At 63.8% G+C, this 11,389-nt stretch overlaps 1 protein-coding gene across 1 annotated transcript in view; it reads right to left on the bottom strand.

Annotated features, from left to right (window-relative positions):
- Positions 1–2: 2 nt before the first annotated feature.
- TBC1D2B (TBC1 domain family member 2B) overlaps positions 3–11,389 on the bottom strand; it is a gene marked incomplete at its 3' end in the record, with an annotated part of 27,924 nt that continues 16,537 nt past the window's right edge. The window contains exons 7-13 of the mRNA XM_023520033.1: positions 11,095–11,253; positions 10,006–10,199; positions 7,534–8,028; positions 5,684–5,801; positions 3,263–3,448; positions 2,763–2,884; positions 3–141 (exon numbers count right to left, since the gene is read on the bottom strand). Coding sequence (XP_023375801.1) covers positions 3–141; positions 2,763–2,884; positions 3,263–3,448; positions 5,684–5,801; positions 7,534–8,028; positions 10,006–10,199; positions 11,095–11,253 — 1,413 coding nt within the window. The remainder of the gene's footprint in view (positions 142–2,762; positions 2,885–3,262; positions 3,449–5,683; positions 5,802–7,533; positions 8,029–10,005; positions 10,200–11,094; positions 11,254–11,389) is intronic.

Raw genomic sequence — 11,389 nt, 5'->3', positions numbered from 1 at the left:
CGCTCGCGCAGGAAGTCCTCCCGGATGGCCTCCAGCTCCGTCAGCTCCAGCCGGACCTTCTCCAGGTGGTAGGCGCGCCGGTTCCGGATCTGGCGCAGCGGGAACGGGTTCAGGTCCCCGAAGGAGATGGCGGTCAGCCTCCTGCTGGGACACAGGGCGAGGCTCAGCGGTGCGGGCAGATGCCCGGGCACCCGCTGGGGCCTGGCGTAAGTACGCCGCCCCGAGGCCAGCCGTCCTCAGCAGAGGCGCCTGGGGCCGGCCCTGAGCAGCGGCCACGCACGCGCAGCTGAGCTGCTGCCTTCTCAGCCTCCAGGTCTTCAGTGGGGTGACCAAGGCGGGCGGCACCGGGGTGGCCACCCACGAACACCGGGACAGCATCTGGCTGGGCCCCCAGCACCAGTGTGAGGCCGGCACAGGCACGTCAGGGAGACTGTCACGGATGGACCGGGGGGGTCGGGCAGACGCCTGCGCAAACCTCCTGGTGACCGTCAGACCCGTCACCACGAGGGCCGCGACACAGTCTACAGAGAGTGTCACTACCCCCAGCCCAAGGCTCCGATCCACGATAAACACTTAAATCGTGGTCACTTCCCCAACCTCTGGCCAGCGGTTCAACAAAAACATCTAACAATAGCCCACAGCCCGCTGGCCGTGCCTGTGCCCCTGATCAGCCACAGACGTCTCGGGGGGTGACAACGGAGGACGGACCCTGCTCCAGTGAGCCCCGCCCCATGCCCCATGCCCCATGCCCCATGCCCCAAGCCTTCACACGACACAAACCCCAGGAAAGGCTGCCACGAATCAGAAGCGGCCCAGGACCCGTCTCTGTAGGGGACAAGCCTCCTGCTCCTGCTCCCTTCTGCGGCCCAGGCCACTCGGCCCTGAGGCACACCGAGTCAGAACTCACGCCCTTCGGGGTCTCCCTCTGCTCACGGAGAACACCCCGTCCTTAGCTACGCCCGACTCCCACCAGAAGGCCCTCCCGCAAGGCGGCTGAAGGTCTGAAAGGCGCCTGAAATGCCGAGCCCTCGGAGTATGCTCTGGACATGAGAGACACCGAGCAGGAGACGCCTGGACACAGCCAGCCTTGGCGAGGGCTGACCGGGTTCCGACGCCCGCTCAGCTCGGCTCGGCTGACGGGGCTGGCGAGCAGCTCTGGGGGGTGACGTGCTGACCGTGGACCAGAGCACACGACCTTCTGCTGTCAGTCACAGACTCCCCACACCTGAACCTCAGGCATCTATCCTGCGTCTGCTGCAGAAAACACTAAGTGATGTTCGGGTTTTTCACGGGCTCCTTCAGTTGGCTGCTGCTGACTGAGGCACAACAGGAAGTCACTCGCCGCCCCACCCGGAGACGAGAGAGTGCCCCACGGTCAGCTAAGGGGCAAGACGCTGTGTGGCGTGCTGGAGGCTCCAGACGGCCTGACGCAGGGAAGGGTGGCTCCGTGTGACCTGACATCCTCTGGATCCGTGTGACTCAGAATTCCCGCCCTCTGTCTTGTTGTCAGTGTCCCTGGCAACAGCTGGGGACCAGAGGCGGGGCCGTCGTAACAGCCCAGCCCACCTCCTGGGGCCAGCCGGGCGGGCTCAGTGACGCACTTGGGCCCTCCTGGTCCACTGACCTTGACTTCCTGAAGCCACGTGCTGCGGACGCGGCATCCTCACCAGGGGGCGCTGCAGGTGCATGGCGAGGGCTGGCTGCGGTGGGCGGGGGCACCCCACTTCTGGAGACTGTGAGGGGCTGACTAGAGTCGGGGGGTGGTACCAACATGCTCTCCGCATGCGCCAGCAGTTGCGGTGAAGCTCACTTCGTCACCTGTCACCCGGACCCGCTGTGAGCCAGCGCACACCCTCCATCACCCGGGACACAGGCTGCCTCTCGCAGGCAGACGCTGTTCTCAGACGTCCTCTTGCACTTGGCAAAACTTATGTCGTGGTTGTTGACACAGCACTAAGCCCCAAAATATCCTAAAAATCCACTTCCCAAGGAAAAGACCCCCAAAACAGTGGTGACTTCCAGGAAGCCAGAGATGGCTTCGGCCAGCACCCATGCCAAAGTCACGTCCGTGGGGCCCATGGCCCGGCCCAGCAGAACCCCGGGTCTGTGTGGTCCTCAGCCCCGGCGCTCCAGCCCTCGACACTGGCGCCCTGCAGCCCCTCCTGGCTGACCGGGTGAGCTGAGCAGTCGGCTCCCAGGCCAGAAAGCCGGAGTCTCACATTCTCCGGGATCGTATGGGTCATCAGGGCCCTCGGTCCCCGCTGCTGGGAACGGAAGCCTCTGGGGGCACCCTGACCATGCCGCCACCTGCCCCCTGGACCCCAGGCCTCCAGCGGCCAGTCCTGCTCCACCTGCGACGCCCCTGAAGTGACCTGACTCTCAGGAAGAAGCGCCGAGTCCTGGGCAGAGCTACGGGGCCATGGCAGCCCAGCTCTGCTCCAGCCCGACCTCGGTCCTCACCACAAGGACGGCAGCCTGGCCGCGCCGCACCACACCACAGCCCCCCGCAACCGGTGCCAGAGCTCCCTGGTCGCTGCCTGGCCGAGGGCCTGCCACGTCGCTGGCGCCCGTGAATGCCCGTCACACATGCGCCTGCTGCCCTGGTCATTGTGACCTGGGCTTGCTGGACAAATGCGCAAACCGTCTCTGCACTCAGCTCTTCCCTGGCCTCGGGGGACCCCCTGGAGGCCGCGTTCCTTCCTCGCCTGCTCACTGAGTCTGAGGGGGCAGGGAGCGGACGGTGGGAAACCCCCAGGACTCACCGCGCGTCAAGGATCGTGCGAGTGAAGTACCGGAGGTACTTGAATATGGACATCGAATCTTGCAATTTCAGGATCTCCTCTTCCTTGTACTTGAAAAGCGCCAGAGCGAAACGGAAAATGACCTGTGGGAAGGACAGGGGTCTGTGCTTAGAGAAGCGCCACGGCTGCTGGGGTGGACAGGCCTCCCGGGCCGGGGCAGCCAGCCGCGTGACCCGAGGCACGTTCCCCACGGGCACGGCCAGGGCCCCGTCTGACAGAAAAGTGGACTGTGGTGCTGTGCAACGCTCCAGCCACGACCAGAACGTCCTCGTGGGGAAGCGGCTTTGAGGGACCCTCCCACATCCAGCTCACGCTTCGCCAGGCAGGGACACAGAACCGGAAATTGTTTCCAGCAAAATCAAAACCAGCTCTTGGGAAGCCCCACCTCCAGGCAATTTTTATCTCGACTAGTGAAACAAACAAGCGAGGGTCCGAATCACAGCCACCCAGGGAGCACCCACCTTTGGTCCCTCGTACAGGAAAGAGTCCCATATCTTGAAGAGGATGTCGCTGACGACGCTATCCACGAACACCACCAGGAACCAGTTGAAGGTGATGAGGGTGTAGTCCACTTTGTACTGCTCGAAGTGGGCGTGGAGCCGCGGCAGCTTCTCGCTCACCAGGTCTCTGAACACCCGCTGGTCCACCTGGACGGGCGGCGCAGGGAGCGGCGTCAGCGTCCGCCACGGGGCGGCCGGGGCACGGGAGGCCGGCGGCCCCGGGTGTGCGTGGGGCTCAGCTGGGAGCGAGCCGCTGGGCCCTGACCTCGCACGCTGCAGGTGCTCACCGAGTGCCTGGGGCCGTCACCCTTCCACAGGCAGGGGACAGGCGCCCTTGGCCTGAAACCCGCTCCTGTGCCCCGAGTGCCCAGGGCTGGTGGCACTGAGCCTGCGGGGCCACCAGCCCTGCCCAGCCACATGTGAGCACGGCGTGTGCTGCTTCAAAGGGCCCCCAACCCGGCCCCTGGGCCAGAGCTGAAGTGGGATGTCACCACGTCCACCCCGCAGTCCCCCTGGGCTGCCTGGGGCAGTGAGGGCGGCGAAGCCCAGCGTCGGGCGGCCCGGCGTTAAGCTCGGCTCTTTCGCTCAGCAGCTGGGTGGCCTGGGCGGGCCAGGGCCACGTGCCCGGTCCCCCCGGAAGCCCCGCTGCTGCCCTGGGCAGCATCAGCCTCGGTCACTAGTGACGGTGCCTGTCTCCAGCTGCCGTTTCTCGTCTCCACACTGAAATGACAGCTGCGTATCTGCACGTGCTTCCCGCCCGGCACTGGCCAGTGCTGGGACCAGAGACAACGGGGACCAGAGGCTGCCTTTAAGGGGACGTAAACTGGCAAGGGAGAGGGACAGCTGACCGCAAGACCGAGTGATGGCCACGTGATTCACCGCGCCTGCAGGGTCTGGGCTGAAGGTGCCTGACAGGCAGGGACCTGCGAGCTGGCCCTGAAGCGGGAGAGGCCCCGCACACGGCCCTCCTCCCGGCCAGGTGGCAGACGGTGCCTCGCTCGCGAGCTGCCCGCGGCTTGGCGGAGGTGCAGGCGTGCAGCAGCCGGCCGGGGCACGCCGGCTCGGGCCTTAGTCCAGGCAGGAGGCGGCTCGACAGGGAAGGCACAGCACCGTCCCCATTGTAGGACAGCCTACTGCAATGTCATCTTAGGAGGATGGTCAGCTGCAGCACACGGTCAGCCTACGGAGCATTATGGCCACTGATCGTGATGGTGGAAAAGTGTGTAATGACGTGGGAGCACGCACGTGCTGTAACGGGGACCAGCTGGGGCACACCGTGCCCTTGGTCTGGACCCCTGAATGTATCGGGGTGGTGGGAAGGGGGCAGGGAGTGGTTGTCCAGCGGCTGGGCAGATGACACTCACCTTCTTTTCTTTACTGAGCACCTATCACGTTCCTGACGTGTGTGTGTCGGGGAGACAGTCTCCCTAGTGTTTGCGTCTACGTTTATGTGACAGCGTGATACACGTTTTATCTTAAATCCACGTATTTAAAATAGGCCTTTCGTTTTTGCCTATAATAATGTTAATCATTTCGCGGAATTTTGACAGGGTTCTAAACATCATGTTAAACTCCTTTAACAAGTCAGCTGAATTCAGCCTCGAACACTCTCCTGAGGGGGGTGTGACGTGCAAATTACAGATAAGGAAACTGAGGCACAGAGATGGTACGGCTTGCGGGAGGGCGGGCCTGGCTTCCGCCGACCATGGGGCCCTTGGCCCGGCCGCTTACGAATGGCAGATGCAACTTGAAAGTAAAACTCGGAGACCACTCCAGACCGTGAGGACAAAGGGACTTTACCCAGGGAGATGGTCACCCCAGTGACAAGAGCTGAGAGCCGAGCGGCTGATGGGGAGGTGGCCCGGGGCAGGGGCAGGGCAGGGGGCCACCCCCAGGCTGCAGCGGGGGGTCCCTCGGACGCCGTGCTGTGAAGGAGAGGCGTCCACTGCCGGGCACAGCCCACGAGGGAGAGCGGGAGAAACGCCTTCGCCTCCTCCCCGGCGTCCTCGTCTCCTGCTTGGGCCACCCGGGGGCCGGGCGGGGGGGTGGGGGACCCTGTGAGCAGGAGGCCAGGCTGGCGCACGCCGGGCAGAAGACGCAGCGGGGCATGGGCACGGCGGCGGCCAGGACAGAGGCTCTCGGGCAGGACTTGGCCGGAGGAGAGACCCGAGCAGCGGTGGCCACGGTGGCCGCTGCGGGCTGCTTTATCGTCGCCGCGCCCAAGAGCCCCTCTGCCGGCCTGGGCATCGGCGCCCGGCCCGCACTCACCGGCTCACCGACAGCGGCCTGCCGTGGCCAAAGCCCGCACGGGGCGGCCGCCCCAGCCGCACGGCCACCCCAGCCGCACGGCCACGAGGCACCGCGGAGCCTCAGGCCCCGTACCTGGGATCCCAGCAGCGTCTTCGTGTAGTAGTCCCGGGGCATGAAGCCTTCCACGATGGCCACCAGGCACCAGAAGGCGTCCTCCTGCTCCAGATACAGCAGGGCCACCGCCACCAGCCTAGGCACCGAGGGGGAACAGGTGAGCGCCAGCCCCGCGCCGTCCTCCCGAGGCCCCGACCGGTCTCCTGCGGGGGACGGGGGTGCCCCTCGCGGCCATGTCCCGCAGCACGGGAAGCACAGCCCCGTCTCTGCCCCCACCCCTTCCGCGGGCTTTGCTCAATGGCGATGGGACTGTTTCCCGCGACTGACCAGCCTCATTTTAAAAAAAGTTTTCATTATGAGACTGTTGCTAACGTAGTCGATTCTGAGTTTGTCGTTCGAGAAGTTCCAGCTAATCTTTCTATGCATGAAAAGCCCAGAGGTGATGGAGGAGACGACACGATCCTGACGCCGCTCTGCGGGACACACGAAAGGAAGCCGTGCGCGCGGCCGAGCGGGGAGGCCGGGCGCGCTGCCTGCTGTGCGCTTGCGCTGGAGCCGGCGAGGGCTGCCGCTTCCGCTGTCGCTAGCCACTAGTCGAGAGGTTGATTATGTAGCCGCCCCCGGCGTGGCTTGGAGCGACGGGCGTTCGGGGCGGGAGGAAGGGAAGCAGCAGAGGAAGCTTCTCCACAACGACCCGGCCTCTGGCCCGGAGCTCGCGGGCAGCACTCCCGAGACAGCCCCCAACACCGCCTCTCAGATGTGGCTTTGCCTGTTTTTCCTTCCATAGGTAAAATTATAACGAACTCATCTAACGTGAAGTTAAGTAAAAAAGAGCTGCGGGAGGTGGACCAGGGCGTGAGTGGGCTGGAGCGCGGAAACGTGTCGACGCACAGGGCACGCGGGCACAGACGCCGACCCCACGGCGCGAGGACGCCACGGCAGGAGCGAGGCTGAAGCAGCAGAGCCTTCGGGGGCTGTTGGGACGGTGGCCGGAGTCACTGCGAAAGGCTAGCGGTCTCCCACGAAAGTTCGGGTTCTCAGAGGCATGCACAAAATACGTTGAAATAAAAACTCCAGTAAGATTTAAAATTCAGCGGCCTTACGGCGACCGGGGTGGGAAGGCGGAGAACTTGGACTTTCTGGAACCTGCCAGCACGTGGAAGAGCCGAGTCTGTGACAACCGCGGCAGCGCGCGTGCCCGGCCCCGCAGGCCCCTCGGGCTTCCGGGGTGTCCCAGCCCCAGGACTCCAGGCCGAGCATGCGGTGTGGACCAAGCAAAACAAGGCTGCTTTGTCAGGCAGGCCCCTGGTCACGGGCGTTCTCTTCAGCGGGGACCCCAGAGGAGCAGCCCGAGTCCCTCTTCCGTTCGGGCAGAGATGCCGCCCTGTTCCCACGGGCGATGACTTCCCGGAAAGCACGGCTTTCAGGTCTCAGCGAGCGACATTCCGGTCGACGCTGTTCTTCCTGCAACAGGCTCGCCTCAGAGGCAGGGACATCAAGAGGTCGGCACGGCGAGGACCGCGAAGGCCATGGCAGCCGCGATGCGTGTCAGCTGACGCACAAGGCGTCCCGTAGCACACGCAGAGCTGCCACGTCCTCGCTGACCCCCGTCGTCCACTTTCACGACAGAGAGGCATGTGAGCGTGCACCGCGATGCCCGCGGTGAGCAGAGACAGGGCAGACACAGCGCACGGCACCAGGCATGCGAGGCCCAGGGCCAGGCGGCCACCTGGGGGCAGATCTCTGTGAGACCTCCGTGCCACGTCCTCCGAGCTCAGCTCAGAGGCCTCGCGGGCTTTGCCTGCAGGTGACCCGGCCGACAGGCGGGCAGGCAGGCAGGCAGGCGTGACCTGCGGGCGAGCACGCACCTGTTGAGGCCCTGGCAGTAGCCGATGTCTGGGTTCCGCCAGGAGAAGGCGAGCAGGACGTTGCGCAGCTTCTGGATGCCTTCGGAGGTGGGGCAGGAGTAGTGCTTGTTGTTGGGCAGCGTCCGCAGCAGGTCCAGCTCGATCTGCTTGGAGGCCGGGTTCTGCTTCTCCAGCGCCCTCTGCAGCAAGGCCTGGAAGTGGCCGGGCTCGGCGCCGTCCCTGAACTTCCGGGCGTGGCGGTCCACGCACCACTTCCACACCTTGGAGCGGTGCTCGTGCGGGATGCCTGCCCGGACCAGGTTCTTCAGCTCCGGCGAGCACGTCATCTCCCGGTTCACCGTGCTGGCGAAGTAGTTTTCCCACTTGACGCCCGTGGACACCTCCTGGCTCTCGGTGAGGTGCAGGCTCTTCAGGTCCAGGGCTCGCACTTTGGCGACTAACTTCTCTTCCTCGTCATCCTCGGGGACAGTCCTAAACCCATAAATGTCATACTCGCTGTGGAGAAAAGCAAAGGGAGACGTGAACGACGCGATCTCGGCGGAAAGACCAACAGGGCGGAAAAGAGAAGCTGGGCACCAGCCCAGGTGTCACCGGCACGTTGCTGCGTGAGCCGGCATTCCAGCTCCGTGAGGACAGGACGTTCTCCATCAGCGGCGTGGGGGCAATCGGCTACCCACGTGGAAAAAGACTACATCGGATCTCTTTTCGATGCTATCCAGGAAGAGAAAAGGTGGAAAGCGCAGAAGAAAATGTGAGCGACACCACAAAAAAAGGCTGATAACTTTGGCTACGTTAACACATACACGTCTGTCTTTACGTATCGCACAGATACACGAATTTGTCAGAGAGACACCCTCCTAAAACCGGAAAAGGCAGGAAGGAGGATATCTGGGAGACGTGCGGGATGAAGTGGTGGGCGGAACGGCAGCTGCAGAGACGTCCACGCCTAAGCCCTGGGACCTCGGACCACGCTGCGAACAGGACGCGGCGGAGGGACACTGCGGATGGCGTGACAGGTACAGGACCTAAGACAGGCGGCTCATCCCAGGTTACCCGGTGACCTCGCGTCAGCACGGGCGCCTGTGACAGTGGAAGAGGAAGGCAGGTGGCACGTGCACCGTGGCAGGGAGGGCGGGCGCGGCAGACGCGTGGACGGTGAGAACCGCACGGGAGGCACGTGTCGCGTGGACGGTTTCGGAAGGGAACGGAAGAGCAGAAAAGGGCACGAAGGCGGGGAGGTGAGAGCGTGAGGAAGTGCCGCCAGTCAGACATGCTCGCGAAGTGTTAAAAAGTGAAATGTCACGTCCGGATTTGCTCTGCAACCTTCCCGGGGGGCGGTGGGACCAAGGACCGCAAGCACTGAGGACTGCCGAGGCCGGGGCGCGCCGGCAGAGGGCGCGGACTCTGCTCGCTACTCGGCACGTCCGGAATCTTCCGCGATCGGAAGTTACACCAAGTCGCTGAACAGAGTCATTGTTCCACTTCTGCGTAACGGCTGAAAACACAGCACGAAAAGAGCCCAAGACGCAGGAAAAAGACGACGCGGCACCCCCAGAGCGGGCTGTGCGGGCGGGGGCGTCGCCCTTCCGCTCTGGCTGGGTGACCCTGGGCGGGTCCCTGCGGCGCCCCGGCCCCAGCCTCCGTGTCTGTGGACTGAGGACGAACACACCACGTCGCCGGGCACGGCACGCGAAGCCCCTTGCCGCGGCTCCCGCGCACACCTCGGCGGCAGCTCGCATGACGGTGCTGACCGCACCCCGACGGCATGTCAGCTGTCAGCTGTCGTGCAGGTGGCCCAGGCAACGCGGCCAGAGCCACGGCACAGAGAAGGCACAGCCTGTGTGCACCTGAGGCCAGGCTTTGCCTGGGGCCGGCGTGGGGCGGGGCGCAGGGAACCCACAGACCCTCCTCGCTCTAGCAGTTTAGGAAAATCCTTTTCCAGAAACTCGGACGTGAAGGTTCTCAAGCCAAGAACCACCACAGGCTTCCAGACTGCAATTTTCCGACAACCGCACATAGTGCCGTGTGCGCGTCCAAGTGCGTGGTGGCGTTAACTGTGTTCATGGCTGGCGTCAGACTCTCGGCGAGTTCTGAACCAGAGTCAGGTGACCGAAGCGTCTCTCTTACAAAGGGGGCCCAGTCCCCGAGTGGGGCCCCCGTGGTTGGAACCCCCCGAGGGTGCGCGCGTCTCAGGGAAGGGGTCCTGCCCGCGAGGACTGGCCGCCTGCAGCAGGACCAGAACCAGGGCCACCGTGTGGCCTGGCGTGGGACGGGGGAGGAAGGTCTCGGAATCGAAAGCCCCAGCTCCATCACTGGGTCATCACGGCAAGAACGGTGAACCGATCTGTTCTCATGACTGGGCAGGACCGTGAGCATCGCATGCGATGCAGAGCTGTGTAAAGTTCCCCGTGAACCAATCGCTACTGCTGCTGAGGAAGGGGGGCGTCAGACACACAGTCGCCGGCACCGTACCTGACAAGACGAGGCTTCACGAACGCCTGCTCCGGCTGCTCCGGGCCCTCGGCCTGCAGCGCGTCCTCCAGCAGCTGGGCTATGACGTCCCGGGCTGGTCCCTGCTCCTCCGAGCAAACCGGTGTCTTCATTTCTTGCAGCAAGATCAAATATTTACTTTCTATCTGGCAGAGCTTGGCTTCTAGGCTGGAATACTGCAGAGAAAGTGGCGGTTACCTCTGTGCAGACGGAGACACAGGAAAAGCAAGCCTGTGCCACGAGCAGTCGATGAATGACAAGCCCAAAACTACTAGGAAGGGAGCCAGAGACACTGAGTCAGAAATGAGAGATTCATTTATGCTGCAGGCCCCTGTCCTGTCTAAAGTGGCCCGCCGTTGGCCCCCTTCCTTCTAGGGGGCCTGGCACAGCAGACGTCTGAATGCCGACACGCCAGCTGTGGACAGGGGTGAGGTGAGCAGCAGGAACCAGGCCACACGCCCATTACTGAGGTCAAACTGAGTGCCCTTGGAGCGTGGGCCATGAGCGGCTACCCCATGCTACTTCGACACCTTTGGAGGGCCGTGACCCAGGACCAGCTCCCCTCTGCCACCTCATCAGACAAATCAAATACACCCCTGGAAAACATGCAGGAAGGAGGTGTGGGGAGACGGGGCGGTTCGGAAGGCAGGTGAGGTCACTGCTAACGTGAGTGTCACTGAACTTCATTCTCTCACTCCAGTGTTTGCGACGTCCACTTTGCAGCCACAACCACGTCTGACCCTCGCACCAACCCCATCGGGCTCAGGAGGGACGCGCCGTCCTCACCAGCCCTGTTTACACGTGAGAAACAAACTCACGCGGCCCAGCAGCATTCGCCAAAGCCCAAACGGCCCGAACGTGGGGACTCGGAACCGTGTCTCACGTTTTCCCGTGAACCCCGCTCCAGGCGCGGGCGTGGGGAGCCACACGCTGGGGCGCTTCCGCCTGCCTGCGCCAGACACGGCGAGACCGGGCAGCTCCTGGGCGCCGTGCATTCCGAGGCCGTTTTGGGGCCGCTGACCACACCCCCCCCGCATGTCCGTGGGGGCCCCCCCCCCCGCCGGGACCCACCTTGGCCATGAGATCACGCTCTCTTCGCTCTGCGTTTCTCCGCAGAGCGGACAGTTCCAAAATTTCCTTATTCAGAAACTTGTTTTGGGTTTTGTACCCCTGTAGATTATCCTGTTGGGGGGAAAAAAACCATCGAGTCACATGGGTTGAACGTTGACTAATTAATCATTGGACAGGATCACTACTTTGCTGCCTCGCCGCACAGCCCTGCCAAGTGGGAGCGGGTCCTGAGGAGCCGAAAGCGGATTGTCAGGCACCTTCCCGTGAACCTCTGGGGCAGGAGGAGTCAGGAGGG

The sequence above is a fragment of the Pteropus vampyrus genome, unplaced genomic scaffold (assembly GCF_000151845.1).
Source record: "Pteropus vampyrus isolate Shadow unplaced genomic scaffold, Pvam_2.0 Scaffold245, whole genome shotgun sequence".
Lineage (NCBI taxonomy): Eukaryota > Metazoa > Chordata > Mammalia > Chiroptera > Pteropodidae > Pteropus > Pteropus vampyrus.
Note: the sequence above shows the minus strand (reverse complement) of the source record. Positions and strands in the feature narration are given on the sequence as shown.